We start from the raw sequence: 19,670 nt of genomic DNA on the forward strand, positions 1-19,670 counted from the left end.
TTAAAAAAAATTTTTTTTCATTGTCTTTTTCTTTTGAAAAGGAAATACACACCAATGGTTAAAAAAAAAGGAAAAAAAATCCCAAACAGTACAGGACATACAATGAAAAGCAAATGTCTCTCTCATCCTTGATCTCAGTTATTCTTTCCAAATCACTATGCAGAGATATTCTGTGCATAAAGAAATTGTCAATAAAGAACCCATTTTCCAAGAGGGTAAAAACTACTTAAATCGTACACTTATATAAATGTAATAACTTATTTCAACTTGAAAAATTATCTTGAAAATGATCACAAAGAGGAAATTTTTATTTACGTAAAAATTTTTTTTAATGTTTATTTATTTTTGAGAGGGAGAGAGAGACAGACAGACAGACAGACAGACCATGAGTGAGAGAGGGGTAGAGAGACAGGGAGACACAGAATCCAAAGTAGGCTCCAGGCTCCGTGCTGTCAGCACAGAGCCCGACACAGGGCTCAAACTCATGAACCACGAGATCATGACATGAGCCAAAGTTGGATGCTTAACCAACTGAGCCACCCAGGCACCCCCATGAAGAGGAAATTTTTAATGTTGAAATTTGCATGTTTTTAAATTGAAGGACAGACTGGAATCTGATTTCCTAAAAAGAGGTCCAGCCCCATGATTCTGAAGGGTGTGGTGCCTTTTAGAAACCAATAGAAGGTAACCCTTCTCTTTCATTTTGAAGAAAATATCATCTATACCTAGAAAACCTGTTTTTTTGTTTTGTTTTTTAAAAAAAATTTTTTTTAAAGTCCTTATTTATTTTTGAGAGACAGACACAAGAGTACAAGTGGGCAAGTGGTAGAGAGAGAGGGAGACACAGAATCCAAAGCAGGCTCCTGGCTCTGAGCTGTCAGCACAGAGCCCGATGTGGGGCTTGAACTCACAACCTGTGAGATCATGACCTGCGCTGAAGTTGGACACTCAAGTGACTGAGCCACCCAGGTGCTCCAAGAAAAGCTGTTTTTAAAAGACTAATAACATAGGTTGATTTATTCTAATTAACTTCCTAACAAAATTTATTCTATTAGCCAATTCAGTATTCTAATTTGCTAAAGTCCTTTTAAAATCGTGGCTCCTAAACTACTTCTGTTTTTTTTTAAACTTTACACTTTTATTTATCACAGTTTTATTTACTAGATACACATTGAGTGTACTTGTTACCTGCACACAGAATTTGATCAGGGCCACAATATGACTTTTGTGGGCCTCTTTCTCTATAAAACAGTATCAAAAATCATACTGAGAGACTGATTTGGTATGAGGACAAATATATACCTAATAATCTAATGTATAATATACAATTTAATATATAACATTTTCTTCCACGAAAACAGTTCATTTTTCCCTTCTGATCTTTAAAAGAAATGAAAACACTTTTGAAGGCCATCTAAAATATTATGATCTGTAAACTCTGTACCCACTGTATGTAATGGATTGATTAGCCCTGAGTAGGATGTGGAAGAAAATGTAATCTTTTACTTCACTTGATTTTGAGCTGAGAGAAGAAGGGGGTCTGTGGCACCAGAGTCATGTCTGGACCCTCCTGTGGGGTCTCCAGCCCCTGCACTGCTCACAATTCTAGAATGTCCACACTTCCGCTCACTACCTGGATGCGGGCTACCTGCACTTGGCAGCGGGGTGCTGATCACAGTCCCGTGCTTAGTATGTCCACCTTTAAAACAGTCTTTCAAAGTCAGGAAGTATTCTAAACCTGTCTCTGTTTTTGACCCAGAATCAAGCTTTCCTCTGCCCGTAGGTCCATCTGCAGAGTCAGCCTTTGGACCACGTACACCATCACGTTGGTTCCTTTTGAACCCGACAAGGAGATTTTACTTGCGTCTGCGTGGCACCAAAATAATCGGTCATTTCAATCAACCTGTCATTTCCGTGTTTGTTCCATGTAATACTAAAATGAATTTTTGCCTATGGTGCTTGGATATTTTGGAATCTATACCTATATCTCTATTTGGTGTCTATGTATATATATAAACTTTATATATAAGTAAATGAATAAATAAATACATATAAAACTTTGATTATAAAAGGCAGATAAGTTAATGATTATTAAGCAAACAATGAAATCCAATCTTTCTCCTCTCCATTATCCTTCAAGTACCCCTATCCTATGTTCATTCATATGTGCTGGTAGTTAAAGCAAGATTCAGGGCAACACAAATATCAAAGTATTTGTATGCGAGGATTTAAAGTTTGTAATGAATTCACTCAATCTACAAATTATTCCAGATACTTCTCAGTTGCCTGGGGGAGGAACCTTTCCTCTCCCAACCAATGTTTTTATGTAAGTGAGTATATGTTATGCACTCAAGTATTAAATAAGTCTTCAAGCACGTAAGATACAACTTGGCACAATGTGAACCATGGTAAGAATAGAGTCAAATATTTTATGATCCACTAGGTACCTTGGAATATCTGGAAGATTTTCCTTGATGGAAAGAGTTTATCCTAGCAATAAATGGGATCTCTTGGTTGAGTGACATTTACCCTTTTCACAAAAGCGGTAACTGGGCTCTTCCCATGATTCTGGAGGGAGTTTCTAGAGGACATAGGACTGCAGGGTTTATGGTCATCTGCAGTGCCCCGCCATTTTTCTCTAGTGCAAGCTACGTGGAAATCACAGACTAAACAGAGCAGTAAATGTCAATCACACAGGGGAACAACTATAATTAGCAAAGACTACTCATAAAATATAGTCACCTTAGAAATTTAGGATGAAAAATCAAAGAAATGTTTGATAATTTGGTGAATTATTCAAAACAAGGTAGTCTAGATTTAGTACACTGTCTACAAACTAAAAAGTTAAACAAGAATCTCTTGATATTATGGTCCTAAAAGGACAAAATGTCATTAACATCTTGATTTTCTTGACTGGGGTATCTATATTGGAAGTATAAAAGCAAATTAAATAGTGTATTAACTTACTCTTAAGAAAAATGGAAATTTTTTCCCATAAAATCCAACTCTGAAGAACTCTGGTTCAAGACGTTGCTGGTCCATGATTTTGTCATACAAAGAGGCTTCCATCATCTAGCAAAGCAAAGGAGAGGTTCTAATAATTTTATCTCATCTTTCAGCTCTACTTGTTTATAAAAGAGGGTGTTTCTTCTATATAAAGGAGAACTTCACTATCGTTTGCAGAAAAGAAGATTTCACTCCCTTTTTATGCTTTAAGGCAGGGATCAGCAAACTTATGCTGTAAATGGACAGAGAATAAATATTCTAGGCTTTGCAGGCCATATGGTCTATCACAACTCCTCAGTTGTGCAAGGCCCATAGGCTATAGCTTTCTGACCCTGCTTTTAAGAATCAAATATTATTACATGTTCTCATCAGAGAAAATAATTTCTAAGCACAAGGTCCATCAAGAAAATATTATCTTCACAATTAAATAACAAGTGACATGAATTAAAAAAAAAAAATGAACTACTAGAGGCCAAACCTTCCTGGAGAACTCTCATGCTGGATGTACTCACCTGTGGATCTGGTTCTCCTTGGTCACAGTAATTCAGGACATTTGGAAGGTGCAACCTTGCACAGGTTGGACAGGGATAAACCAAACCAAAGGAGACCCATAGTGCAAAGTGCTATCTGGGCTGAAAGCTCTTAAGTGTGTCTCTGACAATGTTGGAACTATGAAGCACATAAAGCTTATAGTTTTCCTTCCATGATATCATCCCCAGGGTTTATAGAGAAAGACTAATATTGCACTTGAAAACTTCCCCCCTCCCTCTGCCCCCCAGTAACAGCACCCCAAAGAGCAGTTGGCATGAAGTGTAATGCTTTGGGTTTATCAAAATCTTAGTGACTATGATACCCAAGGGCTCTCCTGGGTAAACATTGTAACCTCACTTCTGTTACAGGGACAGTATGCCAAGAGAAGCACAGCGACGTTTTTCTATCAAACTGCAGTGCCTGCCAGAGCCAGCCAGCATGATGGACTGAAGTTAAAACAAGGTTTTTTCTCTTTGGTCTTCATGTTAGGAGAAATAGTGATGAACTACCGACATGAAATACTACACCAGTAGTACAGGGCCGGTTTCTGCAGGTTGAGTGAGTTACTTGTGGGGTATGGGATTTTGCAGGCTGTTAAAGGTTTACAATATCATCTCTTCAACCGCTACCTCAGAATTAAAAGGGAACATCATAATCTGCTTCCCATTTTAGAAACCCTGAAGAGCTGAGGTGTTACAAGATGACACAAAACACTCATGACTCTGAAGAATAAGGATTTAACAGTGCAAGAGGGACCTGTGTGAATCGGAAAAGAACAGAAGGGACAAAACATTTCGTTCAGGGACACAGATTATTGAACTCCTTGGGCTCTTGGGTACTAAGACCTTGGTTTAGGTGTAGCAAATAAAACATATTGCTGAGGCTAGAGTGGACACCTATACAATTTAGCCCTCAAATATGTACAAATGGGTCAGCTAGCCATTTCTACTGTTTTGCTGTGCAGATTTTGGGACTAACAATAGTATATTGTTACAGAGATCTGTGTACAAGTGAGAAGCTCTTGAACAGTGTGGAGATTTTCGTCAGTAAACTAAAAGAATTACTCATAGATTTGATTGCATATTTCAGACCTGATGTTTGTGCATGGATCAAGGGCTCACTTTTGTGCACTAATCAAAAGCATCTGCTATTTCTCTGTATAAATAGCTGAGTATGTTTCAGAGGAAAGACTTAAAAAAGCTTTCTGCAAGACATGTCGAGATGATCACAAAGTTAATTTCATAGAAGGATACTGGAAAGCTAATCAAAAAAGGATGCCATAGCCTGGTTAGGATGCATCCGGGCACCTTACCCTCATCTTGCTCAGGTTTCTGTAGTCATAGTAACTCTCGTACTGCTCTGCAATCTTCCGGCACAAGATGATGCCATTCTCCCAACACTGTGGACAAATACATGATATAAATGCTCGTGATCCCACAACATTTACTTATTTCCACCCAGAGGTCAAGGTGTAACTGCTTTCAGATCATCCAGCCTTACTTCTTAATCTTTATAACTTACCTTTAATAGTATCACTGCAACTTTAAGCTTGAAAACAGCATGCAATTAACATGCAAATTATTAAAACTCTTTAGGAAGTAAGAAAATATGATCCACCAGAACAGGCATTAACATATGGTGCAGAATCATTTTCTGGTGTCATTTCAGAGTCATCATCTTGAAATAACTACAGTTCCACAATGGCCAAGTAGATGAATAAATAGGCCCTCCGTGCTAAGGAGGGAATTACTACTGACCCCTAAGGCCCAATTATCCACAGCTGGCAAGCTGGATTCCTTGCTTGGCTCAATTGCACTTGTAAATTGTGAGGATCTAACCCAGCTGGTTAATTTCCAGCAGAAAAGCAAAAATTCTTTCGTCTAGCCCAAGTGTCAGCAAACTTTCTGCAAAAGGCCAGACAGTAAATAATTCAGGCTTTGTGGGCCACACAGTCTTTGTCACAACTACTCAACTCCACTGTTAAAGCACGAAAGCAGCCACAATGAATAAGCCTGTCTGTGTTCTAATAAAGCAATCATCTATGGACACTGAAATGTGAATTTCATGTAATTTTCACCTGTCAGATATTCTTTTTCTTATGGTACTTTTCAAACACTTAAAAATGTAAAAGCAATTCTTAGAATGTGGATGGTACAGAAATAGGCAGTGAGCCATCTGACCCAGGGGCCACAGTCTGTAATGCCACATCTAGCACAAACCCCTTGGAAGGGCCAAGATAAGCGGACAGAGATTTTATAACAGCTTATCCTACAGATGGAAACTCCACTGAAGGAGGATACAAAGGCATTTCCTTGCTATTAATGTAACAAATGATATGTCAGTATATTTAGATAAATAATAAAGGAAGATAGGAAAGAGAAGATACAGGAAGATAGGCAATTCCCTTGCATGAAATTATGCAATTATATTTTGTACAAGAATGACAGCCGTGTTTTAGTCTTCTGTTTAACCTTGGCAATTTGGAAGATAGATTTAAATCTAAGACACGTATCACCAAAGCATCCAAATGTTCAAGTCAATAAACAACTGTGGTCAGATTCATAAGTGTTTTTTAAAGGGTACTGCAAGCCCTTGAAGAGGGAGACAGGGTGGAGTGAGGTGATGTGCTAAAGGACATCATTAGGTCAGTGAGGTTTTTCAGGACCCCATGGCATCTCTAAGTATACGATGGGAGGCCGTAAAATTCTTTAAACAAAACAAGTGGGATGGGGCAGAACACATACCAATTTGGGAAGGCAGGTGAGGGGTAGTAACATGGTTTTTTAGAGAATAAAATACCTCCAGATCAGTGTTTCTCAAGGCATGGCCCCAAATTCGTACACATTGGAATCTCCTTGAGTCCTTGTCAAAGTTACAAAATCCCCTGCCCCAGGCCAGACATACCTAATCAGAATGTCTAGAGGTGGGACCTAGAAATCTTAACAAACTGCATGTTAACAAACTCTTGGGTGTTTTCAATGCATATTAAAATTTGAGGGTGCCTGGCTTGAGGACGTGGGCATCAGAAAACTAGAAATGAAAGGCAACATGACAGCAACACAATCACGTTGGGTGAGGCCACAGGTGGGTAGGGCTACTTACTTTGCCTCGGTCAAAGTTCTGGATGATGGCAAGATGCAGGTGTTCCTTGCGCTGCCATTCTGTTTGCATGGGGTAGGTCAGGAACTCTCGAAGGGGCCTGTCAGACCATTCCAACAGCTCATCGTATAACAGGAGAGTATAGGCAGCCTCTGCAAGCCAAGTGGGAAGGCAATGATTGAGACAGGGCCCCAAACAACTTCCCCTTGAATGGGGCTGGTTTAGAACAAAATGGAAAAAATATTTTCTGAATTTCATGATAATGAAGAAAATGTTCAGAATATATGCAAAAGAAGGTGATGGCTTCCCCTTGGAAGATAGAATTATCAGAGATTTGTACTTCCTCTTTCGGCTCCCTGTATTCATTCCCTCCCCCACTTCTTTCTTTCTCTTTCTTGCCTTCTCTTCCTATCCCTCCTTTTTTCTGCAATGCCTGTATGCTGCTGGCTTAATAAAAATGGTTAAGAAAATCTTATTGGAGATGGTTCAAAGAAATAGACATGCCCTTGATTGCTAAGGAAGTTCACTGGCAAATCCCTTGGGGTGAGACCATGGGCCTCTTTCAAAGGGCATGCTTAGGAAACAACAAATGGTAACTCAATTCTTCTTGATAACAGAAGGCTTTAAAATTTGAAAATGGAGTTCAAGGATAGGGTCAGCGTATTGGCAGAATTTAGGGCAAAGAAGCCAGAGAGGAGCTAAGTGCAAAGAAGAAAAAAAATCAAGCAACATAAGAGGGATTAGAAAGGGCAGAAGTGTTAGTATGAAGTGTGTGTGTGTGTGTGTGTGTGTGTGTGTGTGTGTGTGTGTGTGTAAGAGAGATAGAGACAGAGAGAGACACAAGAGAGACAGAGAGAGAGGACTGTTACATGTTATATGGTATGACCCCCAGTTGGCCCCACAAATCTTCAGTAATGGCTACTGAAGACATTACATGTTTGATATGGGATTTCTTGAAAAAAACATGTAAAGGGTGATATTCTGTATACACACATGAAAACGGTGACCTGTAGGCTTCAGAACAGTTGACAGGTAGTGCACTTAATAGAATACTTGCCATTCTGCAGGTCTCTTCATGAGTCTTAAATATGACCAAACAGATGGGGTTCCACTGTCACTGGCAAAGGACCACGATAACTGTTCTTTCCCTCTAACGTTGTAATAGCCAATTCATTTATTAAATTGAATAAAATGGACAAACCTTTATGTTATTAATCAATTTAATTACCACCCCCGTATGTTTCTTAAAAGATGTAATAGTAACTTTTAACACAGTATCAATAGTCATTATTGGTCTTCACTGACTTGCCTGAAGAGTAACTACACATAAAGCTCTAAAGTAGCATGTGGTCTTACTACTATGACTTGGCCATCTCAGTGTGTAAAATGTAGTTGTAATAAGGAAGGCTTGGGTCCCTATCACTTTTCTTTTGCCTCTTACATGTGGAAGTCCTGTGAGGCATAGGCTCTGGCATTTTTTCTTTTTAATTATCTTTGGTGACCTCAGTCTCCTGGCTTTCAGGGGTGACTGCAGAAGCTTTCCTGACCAACGAAGAATCACATTCCTCTCTGTTCAGTTTGCACACTGTTATCAATATGATTTTTTAAGGGGAAGGATCACATGGTTCCCCTGATACACAGTAGCCAGTAACTGTCAGTAGCTAACAATAAATGTATGCCTCCGAAAGCCACAGAGGAGGCTGGCCATGATCTGGTCCCTGCCAGCCTCTCAGCTCACATCTCCCATTGTCCCTCCACATAGTACAAGTAAGAAGGAACTTGCCACTGTTTCTCCTGGGAAGCCTCCAGCCTTCATGGTTGGAGCCCCTTGACCCAACTGTCAGCTCATACAAGAAAGCTGTCCAAACAGGAATGGAGGTACCTTCTGTTAATGGGCACTGGCCACATTCTTGTGGAAGTTGAATGTGACACGGACAGAGAGAGCACCAGCTAAAGGATGTGGGTTAACTGGCAGACGCAGAAACAGCTGAATCACCAACACAATGTAGGTTGCCACGGAAGACTGCTTTTTTATGGGACAAGAATGATAATAATAATGATTGTCCGATCTGTGCTGTATCTGAATAGCTTTCCAGTTTTCTCTGAGACTTCCTGAGATGATTTCCTTATCTTTAATCACCCACCTATCCTTATAATAAACGCCAAGCACCTAAGAAAGCCCTATGCGTGTCTTTGTTCCTCTGTCTACACACTTTGCTCCTATCATGTCAACCATCCATGGTTCCCTTCACCGGCCACATGGACTGACGCCTGCAGTCCCTCACAGACTATTCCTTCAAGCTCTTCCCCTGCACTGGTGAATAACTCCTATTTTCTCTTAATATACAGCTCAGGAATTATCACTTTGTCTCTCATATTTCTTTTGTGTCTCCCCAACACCTGAGCATTCAAAAAATATCCTTGCAATTAATCCTTTTATAGTGAAAAGGATGAGAAGGACCGAGCGAACCCGTTCCCGCGGTTGAAGCTTTTCAGCTGCCCATGGGGAGTGACTTAAAGGACAATGAATGTCAAATTCATAGAGATGGAAACTTGAATGGTGGATGCCAGGGACTGGGGGAGGAGGGGGTGCGGGGGGAAAATGGAAGTTATTTAATGGTTACAAAGTGTCCGTGTGTGCAAACAAAAAAGGGCTGGAGATAGAGAATGGTGATGGCAGCACAAAGATGGGAATATACTTAATGCCACTGGATTGTAAACTTCAAAATGGTTAAGATGGAAAATTTTAGGGGCGCCTGAGTGACTCAGTCGGTTCAGCATCTAACCTCGGCTCAGGTCGTGATCTTGTGGTTTGTGACTTCAAGCCCCACATCGAGCTCACTGCTGTCAGTGCGGAGCCTGCTTTGGATCCTCTGTCTGCCCCCCTCTCTCTCTGCCCCTCCCCAACTCACTCTCTGTCTGTCTCTCTCAAATACAATAAAACATTTAAAAAATTATTTTAAAAAAGATGGTAAATTTTATGTTACCTACATTTTGTCACAATAAAAAAAATTTAAAAGCAGGGGAGGGGTGGGCAATGATGGCTTTTTAGTCCCTAAATTGCTTTCCAAATCATGCTTGCCCTGGGACAGTCCAGGGCATGGGCAGAAAAAAAGGTGTGGGCATGCCACTGGGAAGTCCCAGAATACATGCAGGTTTGGCAAGCCATCAGGAGAGGCTGACAAATGACTGAATGGTGACACGGAAAGAAGTGAAAATAAATTACACCTGTTTCGGAATCTGCTTCAGGAAAATGATGATGTCTATCTGGGGTAAATGGTGTGTGTAAAGGAAGCTATAGAAAATTTTCATGAAAGAAAACGTATATACCTTTGAAGCGTAAGCAACACAGGAGACTACTGAGGCTGATTTTAAATACATTAGCAAACTGTAGATGTTTTATTGTAATATGTTGTATAGTTATTCTTCTGCATCTTTAGAAGACAGTATGTATCATGCATTGAAGAGGGAAGAATGAATCACATCTAAAATTTCCAGCGATCTTTTAAAAAGTATTTATAATTTTGAACAAAAGGCATCACTGCATAATTAAACAGGGGCCATCCCCTTGACAAATATACAGTGAGGACAACCATATGTGACAAAAAAACATAAGGGAAAACTAGATATGAATTAGGAATGGAGAGTACGGTCACAAAAGGCTGAAAAGGGTTAGGCCATTTCAACAGAATCTTACAAAGAGAAAAGTTAGAAAAGTTTTCCCATTATTTTCACTTTCTTCAAGGATACACAAAAATGAACACAGAGAAGTGATGAATACAATGTTGCATGGGGGAAGGACTTCTTTCTTATGACTTCGGGGAACATAAAACCTGCAAGTTCAGTGAACAAATTAAAGAAAAACAATTTTCCCATTTCTAAAATAGAATCAGATCTGGACTCTGTTTTGGAGAACCAAACTATGTCTAGTACGTAGCTGGAAAAGCTTGTCCTCAGTTCCCTCCCTCATTTCTTTTTTAAATGGACTTTAAAACAAGTCCACTAGGTGGTTTTCATAGCTAATAAAAACTAGCTTTACCATCTCTCTCAAAATATGGCTACTAACTACTCTAAAAATGGTCACTGAAACTCTCAGACAGCATACCTGCAAAATCTTAGTCTATTTAATCAAAACCATCAGCACATCTGTGTGAAGAAAGACTGGGGCTTCCTCAGTGACTCAGGAATTACTGATACTGAAGAAGAAAAATCTCTGCAGGTGTTAAATTTAACTGAGTAAATTTATCGGTGATGCATTTTTTTAACCCTCACAGTGCTGCACACTAAACTGAGAAGACTAAGAAGAAGAAAACATCATCTCTGTCCTCAAGGAATTCACCTTTCAACTGGATATCTCTACCTACTTACCGACCTATCTAGGTACGTACGTACACACACACACGCGCACCCACACACCTTATATAACTATTAATAAAAATAATGTGATAAGTGCTTTAATGGATATCTGAAAAAAAATGCACTGGGAAAAGAGTTGGAATCATCAACTCAGCCCATGGGAGAGGGGTGGTGGAGCATGGAGGGGCTGAGGAAAAGAAAAGGAAAAAAAAATCCAGGAAAAGATGGTAAAGGAACACGTCCTTAAGGATGAAGACAAGGAATGTACAAGTGGGAAAATGAGACTGAATAGACAGGTGTTGGTTTTATTACGATGGACCTTGAGTAAAGAGCTTAAACTTGTTTTTTGTAGAAGACATCAATTGAAAACAGTTACATCTAGAGAAAGGGTTGGTGAAATTGTTAAAGGGCCAGACAGCAAATAATTTATAATCTAGCTTGCAGGCCACATGGTCTTTGTTGCAACTACTCAGTTCTGCCTTTTGTAGCACATAAGCAGCCACAGACAATATCCAAGTAACTCAGTATGGCTGAGTTCTAATAGAACTTTCTTTAGAAAATCAGGTGGTTGGTCTGCAGTAGTTTTCTGCCCCCCACCCCCCTGCTCTAGAGAATAACTCTGGTGATAATTAAGAAACAGTCCGGGTGTGAGCCGATGAAGCCCTAACTTAGGTAGTGGGGTGAGGGTGAACAATGAAGAGGAAATGGTTTTGAGAGACTGTTAGGAAGGGAAATCAATAGAACATCGTGAATGGGTGAATGGTTACTCGAGGGAGGCTGAGAGTTACCAAAGATAACATCAAAGTCTCCACACTGAGTAAACTGAGTAAACACAGACCTTCTATTAATTGATAGAGTGAAACTGTAGCTGGAGGCATTATTTAAATGCTGGCAACACACTCACCATTACAGAAAGGATTGCTTTCTTTTGCTTTTTTTAAAGTTTATTATTTTGAGAGAAAGCATGCGCATGCATGAGTGAGTGCGGGAGGGGCAAACAGAGGGGGAGAGAAAATCCAAAGCAGGCTCTGCAGTCAGCATGGAGCCCGACACGGGGCTCGAACTCATGAATCATGAGATCACGACCTGGAGGTGAAACCAAGAGTCGGATGCTCAACTGACTGAGCCACCCAGGCACCTCGGGATTGCATTCTTTTAAAGCTGAAGGAGGGGCCACAAATCAGAAGTTCCTGGGAAGAACAGTGTGGCAAAGGACTAAAATTTAAGTTCCTAAATCCAGTTAAAGGGTTCTTATTCTGCTTGTGATGTAGTAGGCACCTTGTGTTGTACTTTTCCCTGATTGTAACTAAAAACCTAGGCTCAATATATAAGGCAAGTTTTGGAGGATTCTGACAAGTAAATAAAAGGGGGTGGGCAAAGTAAGAAAATCAATATTCAAAGAATGACAGTAAAATAGTGTGGGTTTTGTTTGTTTGTTTTGTTTTTGTGTTTTGTTTTTGTTTTTGTTAGCCTTTCTTAATCTCCTGGCTTAGCTTGTCCTGTCTCCTGGAACTACAAATGGAAATGTGCAGAAAAAACCCAAGCAAAGGTCTTCTGGTCAGAGGATTGAGGAAAGGATCTTCCTGTGGGATGGAGTACTTTTGAGCCTTCTACCCTCCTCTGAATCCCAGGAACACAGTGCACACCTGCAGTGGGGACAGTGAGGACAAACACAGTGGCAGCAGTGGCTTTGATGGGTTATTTTTTTTACATTCACTGCCTCGTCCCCAGGAAGACAGACTGTACGAAGTGCATTACAGTGTGTAGAGGGTCAAGGCTTGGCTTTGACTACTTGGTTCCGATCAAGCAAGAGTGCCAGGAAAAGGAATCTCTGTGAGGTAGGAAATGTGAGGACCATCACAGAGAGGAGGCATGTAGAGAAAGGCATTTTTATATTTGTTGTACAGTGCCCCAAGAAGCACGTACATTCAACAGATCAGAATCAACATAATCAAGATTCTGACAGACCTCTGGTCAGTTCCCAGGCTCTTCCTGGGTGACACACATGTGGGTGAGACCAGAATAGTACTGTAGAGGCATTAGAAACTATACCAACATCAGAATCACAACCTTCAGAAGGTGGTTCAGGACTTGAGGTTCAAATCTAACTGGACCGATTGTCTGCTGAAATAAAAAAAGTCGATCTTCTCCAGAAGATTTTAACAGAACCCAGAGTATCATAATATTCAAAATGTTTGCGATAGAACCCAAAATTACTTGACATTCAAAGAAACAGGATAACTAAACACATCTCAAAGGGAAAAGGCAATTAATTAACAGATGCCAACCTCAAGATTCAGATGTTGGATTTACAGATAAATACTATGAAGCAGCTATTGTAACCATGCTCCTTAAAGTAAAAGTGAACACTCTTGAAGAGAAAGATACAAGTTCTCTACAACGAAACTGAAGCTACAAAACAAAATAAAACAAACAAAAAAAAAACCCACAAAAAAGCAAAAATTAAACAAAAATTAAACTTTTACTGGAAGGCTCAGTAGCTGAATAGAAATGGCAGAAAAGAGTCAATGGACTTGGAAATGGATCAACAGAAATTATCTAATTTAAACAAGAAAGAAGACAAATTGAAAAACACATGAGCAGAGCCCCAAGAGCTTATGGAACAATACCCAAAGCCCTAACATTTATGTCACTGGGGTCCCAAAAGAGAAAGAGTGGTGCAGAAAATATATTTGAGGAAATAATGCCTGAAAACTTCCCAAATTTGGAAGATGAAATAAGTTTACAAATTCAAGAAACTCAGTGGACCCAAACAGAATAAAGAAAGCCATGCCCATATACATCCTAAAGAAATTAGTGGAAACCAATGATAATGTCCTGAAAGCAACCAGAGAATATTATACATTATTTACAGGGAAAGAATACAAATGACTGCAGACCTCTCACTGAAAACCATGCAGGCCAGAAGACAGTAGAGCAACATTTTTAAAGTCCTGAAACAAAACAACTGTCCACCTAGAATTTAATATCCAACAAACATATCCTTCAGGGATAAAGGTAAAATAAAGACATTCCAGATGAAGGAAAATGAAGAGAATTCTTCACCACTAGATGTACTTAAAAAGAAATATGAAGACAAGTTCTTTAGGATGAATGAAAATGGTAATGGGGGAAAGTGAGAACCTCCATGAATGAAGAAAGAACAACAAAAACAGTAAATATATAAGCAAATATGATAGACTATTTAATGTTCTTAAATTTTTAAAAAGAACTATGACCGTTCAAAGTAAAAATTAAGGCATTATCCAATAGGGTTTTCCACAGATGCACACATGATACTACATAGGACAACCACAACATAATGTTACTTAATTTGAAATGGCTAAAATACCAACTCTAAGTAGACTCTGACAAGTTAGGTATGTATTTTGTAACCCCAAAAGCAATCTCTAAAAAACGATACCAAAAGATATAGTAAAAAAAAGCCAATAAACAAATTAAAATGGAGTGCTTAGAAATACAGATCCAATTAAAAAGGTCCCTTTTAAAGTGAAAATGCTTGAGTCCTCAGCTCGGATTCTAAAAAGCAAAGGAGTTTCCATGTATAACACACCAGTGTCCAGCCCACTTCCCCCAGCCTGAGCCAAAAGACAGAATTACCTGTGAAGTTTTGGGCTTTGAGATGCAGATCATAGAGTTTGTGGATGTAGCGTATATACATCTCTTCCTTGTTCAGTTCAGTCTTATAGAAGTTCTGTACAAAAGAAAACAAGTGTGGATAGTTCTTCAACAGTCAGGCCTGCAAACAGCTGCCTTTCACTCTGTAGAAGGTCTGTGTCTTAAACCAAGACAGTGGACGCATTTTTCCATATAAATGTCTTGTTAAAAATTAAGTAAGGAGGCCCAGTGTTATAGTTTTAATGCAACACTCTCTGTGGTAAACATTACCTAGCAATTACTGGATAAGCTGGTAAGTCTTGGGGGGGGTGTTACTACCATTGATTCACATTTCTTTTGTACCCTCTATATTGTTTTTGATGGTTCTACTGCCTATTCAACTAAAAAAATATTTAAAATATATAACAAATTAATCTGCTTATTAAATTTGACCATCGATATTCAAAGGATAGCTAATTTCAGATTTCAAACATATTTTACTCTACAGAAAAAAAATGTTTTCTAACATCTTTGGTAAGGATGAATAAAAATGATGTAAAAGCATTTTTCTTCTCCTGAGGAATTATGTAAAAGAGGGTCAATGAAAATGCTCTTTATTTTTAAGGTATTAGTCTGCGTTTCCTACTTGTGTTACAGTTTCAGTATACCCGGACACATTATGTTGGCTTTTGAAAGGTATAAGCTATAAACATCCACATGTCTTCCTTCGGTGCACTGTACAAAGTACACTAGCCCTCCCTGAACTTAGTAAACTTGGAAACAAATGTACACAGCATTAGATTCCAGCACAAGCAGCATGCTGTAAGACTAAATGGGGCACTTTTTGTTAGCAGATCACCGTACATTACAAAATCCCTGTTCGAGTCTTCTGAACCACTATCACTATTGTTGACTGATCTTAGCTTGTATGGGCAAGAAGGAAAATGAACAGTGATAAGGGGATAAATCTGTTGACCTGAAGGAGTGATGGGTTTTCTTTAAGGGGGAAAGGCCAGGAATTCTGAAAATCTTTGAAACTGATTAGCAAGACAGGGCTCTGGCGATGAACCAACCTAGCCAATGTGGCTGCTTAAATTGTACTTGGCTTAAAGCCCGAGGACCTTCTGTCAAATGTACTTTCTGTCCACTACCTAATAGGTGTCTATTCTTCAATAGGAGAACTCTTACAACCTTGAGGCACTGACATTTAGTTGAATGTATCATAAAATTTTTTCCTTCCAATTTATACCATTATCCTCCTCCTTTTCTTCTTGTCTCCTATAGATCTTGGCATTCTTTAAAAAACTAAGTAAATAATGCGATTCACATCTCTCGTCTTATAACCCAAACCATTTTAATTAGCAGGAATTGGTGTACCATCAACACAAGTCTAACAACCTCACAGCGGGTTTTTTAAATTATTAAGGGATGATTTGCTCTAATAGCTTTCTGGTAAGAAGAAGCTTTCTTTGAGAACAAAATAAGTGATCGCCCTATAAATGAATCATTCTCCTTAAAGAAGAAGATGAGGAAGAGAGGGAGGGGGAGGGAGAGGAAGAAGAAGAACAAGAAGAAGAAGAAGAGGAGGAGGAGGAGGAGGAAGGAGAAGAAGAAGAAGAAGAAGAAGAAGAAGAAGAAGAAGAAGAAGAAGAAGAAGAAGAAAAGAAAAAGCAGAAAAAGAAGAAGAAATTTCTCCAGTGAGTAGATGAGAATTTTTCATATATGTCTGGCAAAACTTGTGACACAAAGAACAAAATAATAATTACATTTCCTAGTATTAGTCATGTCAAAGATTATGCATTTTTACCAATTTAACACTACACTTTTAACTTCAATCTTGTGAAGGAAGCCAGAGTTCTCTGGAAGACAGTCTGGAAATAATCTTTCCAAAGAGTTGAGAAAAATCTCTAAGACGAAGTGAGTATCTGAAGAGAACTATATTACCGCTACAAAGCATCAAGCACTTTCCATATGGACTAGAAGCTAAAAAGATTAGCTTCAAAGTTACGCATTTGGTACTCTGATAATAAGCATTCTTGTGCTAGTTTGAAATTAGAACTGCTTTCAAAATGTTAACATTTTCTATAGAGGCTGTTCTTAGTGCAAAGCCAGCAGGCTACATTCTCTGTGTCAGGTAAATCCTGCTGGGGCCCCTGATTTTATTAAATCTCTGGCTCATTCCTACTGGGGGGCTACACACATTTTGGGCAGAGCATTCATTCCTTCATCCAGGGCAACAATCTCTTCCATTCTGCCAGTTGAGGACATGAACCTAGAGTCTGTGCGTGTACCTGTTCACCTCCACACAGAAGACACTGTGGAAGAAGATGGACACAAGGGAAGGAGATTCTTCTGGAAAAAGGTAAAAGTTGTCCTTTGAGGTTATTTATGAGACTTTGTGACCAGTATTGCTGAAAAGCTGGGGTTAAAGAGACGAGCTAAGAAGACTGAAAGCTTATAGAGCACTTGGCTCTTCTTCCCAAACACTGATGCACAGAGAGGAAAACAGAAGCAGTTCAGGCTGAGGATCTCAAACGTGGCAACGGCTGGCAATAGCAGGCAAGACACTGGGGTAACACACAGAGGAGACTTAAAAGTAGGGATGACTATGCTGAAGGTTAGAAATGAGAGCTCAGAGGAGCGGTAAGTGGGCTGACCTCAAGAGTCTGGCCTAATGGCCGGAGGTCACTGTTGAGTCTGAGGACAAAAGAAAGCTGTGGAAGAAAGTGCACAACAAGATGTGGCCTGAGAGAGGACTCTTGAGTCTCACTATTTTTAGTGACTGATACTGGAGGTGGAGATGCAATACACGAATTCAAAGTGAGGAACGAGCAGTGGGTAATGTAAAGAAGGATGCAGGCAGATGTGCAGAGGCGAAGGCCAGTGCAGGGAGAAAACAGAGGAGGGGAACCAGTAACAAGGCAGTCCTAAGACAGCACAAGTCCTGAGTGTTGAAGATAGACTTTAGGGGGAATGAACAAAACAGAATGGAAAGACTAAAGCCAGTGAGCTAGAACAAGACAGAGCGAGAGTGGAGGCAAAAAACATTTCCAAGGTGCTGGCAAAGAGAGAACAGCCTGGCACATGAGTGATTCAAGCAATCAGAGTCAGGACAGGAATGTCTGTACAAGGACTTAGACTAGCTGGTGAGGTTTTGTCTGTTCTGCAACATAAGAAAAAGAAGCCATGGAACTCACAAATTTAGAACTGGAGGCAGTCACATATTACTGTATTTCAAATGTGATGAAGGGAAACTATCAAAAGCCTCACTATACCCTATATCAAAATATATAAAAAAGAATGTCTCTGTCTGGATATTCTTTAGCTCTGTGGTGAGAATATCACCCTATTTAATAGTTAGTGGTGAGGATATTTTAATACAATTTAGTATTCCAGGCCAATTCTGGTTTAGCCTGTTTCCCTTATTACATAATATTTGTTTTACTCTTAAAAATGTCCTGTTTGGGTGACAAATTATCCTGTCATCCTACTTATAATTCAAACCTTAACAACAGTGGTATTAGAAACTTAATTTGCAAACAAGCTAGAGAGTGAAAATTAGTGCGTTAAACACAAACTGTCTTTGGTCACAGAAGAAATGACTAATATTCATTAAAGTGTGAAATGAATATAAGGAGGAGGACAGGAAGAAACCATCTACATGGAAGTAAAGATACCTTTATCTGGGGATACTGTGCCTTTTTCTAGGAAAGCAACCAGAAACTTCTGGATGGTAAAGTAGGGCCACAGGACAACACAGGGTATCACTCTGATCTCACAGTGCTGTAGGGGATGTGGTGGGAGCATTCTGCGATGTTCGCAGCTGAGAATTTTCTGGGACTAAATTGAACCTGAAGCTTGCCGTGCTTCTTTTGAAAACACTTTCTAAACTCTTCTAAGAAACATCCAGATAAAAGCACACTGCAAACTAAGAACAAACAAAACAACATTTCGATGAAAAAACAAACATTAGGATATAAGGGGAAAAGGGGGAATAGTTTACTAACCAGAAGGCTAACTGTGCAGCCAATCTTTTTGCCATCTACCTCTCCCATTTTCATGCAGTCCCTAAAAACAAAAAGCAATAGTCAGAACTCGGAACTTCCTTCCTAGGGGAAAACACAGTTTCTTCTTTTAAAGGGGTTGGGAAAAGTACTGTCAGAGACCGGAGGCAATTTGCAAGTTGCCATTGAGTTGCCCTTGAGACAGAGGCTCTGGGGACCAGGAGAACGCCCCAGGCTGCATGATCTTAGGCGAGGTTGGAAGCTCAGACACTTCTGAGCACCAGTTTCTGCTGAGAATTTCACTTTGCAGAAGGACTATGCTCCCTCTCAATAGACAGGGTGCCCTAGGAGAAAAAGGAGTGAAGATGTGTTCTTATACACCTCCCTCCAGTGGGTTGAGAAACAGCTGGATGCCTGGCCATCAACAATGAGAATGAGGGTTCCCCTTTGTAAAAGAAAAACACCATGCTTTAACAGTTTAGATAATTTAAAAATCAAAAAATTACATCTATGAAAGATAACAGTGTGCATTTCACACACCGCCCGACTTTCATAAGAAAGCAGGACTGTACAATTCTCTGTTATACTGTCTTCAGACTAAAATCGATGGATCTCCTGGTTCTACGGCTGAGTCTAAACACCAAAAAAGATTCCTTTACTAATGAGACTCTGAGAACCTTCTCAATTCACTAAGACTTTGAAAGAACTGTCAGCCAACACAAAAGGGAGGAAAAAGGGGGAAAAAAATCAAAAACTTAGAACCAGCTAGTTAGAAGTCCATCACCTTATTGCACAAGGTTCTGTGGTCTGATTATCAACTCTTTCAGTGATTAACTCAAGCGGAAAGTTGACTGTATTCTAACTCTTTGATTTTCTACCTGGAGCATAGCGCATCTGGGAAACATGGGACTTCGCTTACCTGTAATCTAACAACCTTTCCATTAGACGAGTTACAGTGGCAATTAATGAAACGCCACTCTCCCTCCATGTTTCCCGCTCAATTTTCTTTAGTAGACTGGAAAAGAAAGAACCCAGGGCATTTTCAACATTTATTTT

General features: G+C 39.5%; 1 protein-coding gene across 1 annotated transcript in view; it reads right to left on the bottom strand.

Annotated features, from left to right (window-relative positions):
• The window catches only part of DOCK4 (dedicator of cytokinesis 4), a 437,799-nt gene that overhangs the window by 33,941 nt on the left and 384,188 nt on the right, over positions 1–19,670 (bottom strand). Inside the window, exons 33-38 of the mRNA XM_047096261.1 lie at positions 19,534–19,629; positions 18,618–18,678; positions 14,614–14,707; positions 6,640–6,788; positions 4,850–4,936; positions 2,968–3,072 (exon numbers count right to left, since the gene is read on the bottom strand). Of these exons, the coding sequence (XP_046952217.1) occupies positions 2,968–3,072; positions 4,850–4,936; positions 6,640–6,788; positions 14,614–14,707; positions 18,618–18,678; positions 19,534–19,629 (592 nt within the window). The remainder of the gene's footprint in view (positions 1–2,967; positions 3,073–4,849; positions 4,937–6,639; positions 6,789–14,613; positions 14,708–18,617; positions 18,679–19,533; positions 19,630–19,670) is intronic.

This window comes from Lynx rufus, unplaced genomic scaffold (genome assembly GCF_022079265.1).
Source record: "Lynx rufus isolate CCGP_SWC_20201006 ecotype Redwood Valley unplaced genomic scaffold, mLynRuf1.p SCAF_4, whole genome shotgun sequence".
NCBI classification, from domain to species: domain Eukaryota; kingdom Metazoa; phylum Chordata; class Mammalia; order Carnivora; family Felidae; genus Lynx; species Lynx rufus.